We start from the raw sequence: 367 nt of genomic DNA on the forward strand, positions 1-367 counted from the left end.
TCTACCAGTGTCATGCCTAGATACTTGAGTGTGAAGCACATCCCCTCAAGCAGTGGCTCCTGCATATCAGCCCAGGTCTCAGGAAGCTCTGCAAAGACAGAATCCCTTGGAATCATGGAATTATTTTAGTTGGAAGAGACCATTAAGATCATCCACTCCAACCGTCCCCCAGCCCTGCCAGGTCCCCACTGCCCCGTGTCCCTCACCCCACATCTCCACAGCTTGGGAACCCCTCCAGGGGAACCGCGAGGGGTGGGTCCTCCACCACTGCCGTGCGCAGCCTGGCACAGCCCTGGGCAACACTGGCAAGGAAGACATTGTTCCTCAGGTGAAACCCAAACCTTCCCTGGGGCAACCTGGGGCCATT

At 57.2% G+C, this 367-nt stretch overlaps 1 protein-coding gene across 1 annotated transcript in view; it reads right to left on the reverse strand.

Annotated features, from left to right (window-relative positions):
* Window positions 1–88, reverse strand: part of LOC103768744 (low density lipoprotein receptor adapter protein 1-like) — a gene marked incomplete at both ends in the record, with an annotated part of 2046 nt that extends 1958 nt beyond the window's left edge. The window contains one exon of the mRNA XM_008935898.1: window positions 6–88. Coding sequence (XP_008934146.1) covers window positions 6–88 — 83 coding nt within the window. The remainder of the gene's footprint in view (window positions 1–5) is intronic.
* Window positions 89–367: the final 279 nt, after the last annotated feature.

The sequence above is a fragment of the Merops nubicus genome, unplaced genomic scaffold (assembly GCF_000691845.1).
Source record: "Merops nubicus isolate BGI_N331 unplaced genomic scaffold, ASM69184v1 scaffold33762, whole genome shotgun sequence".
In the NCBI taxonomy this organism is placed as follows: domain Eukaryota; kingdom Metazoa; phylum Chordata; class Aves; order Coraciiformes; family Meropidae; genus Merops; species Merops nubicus.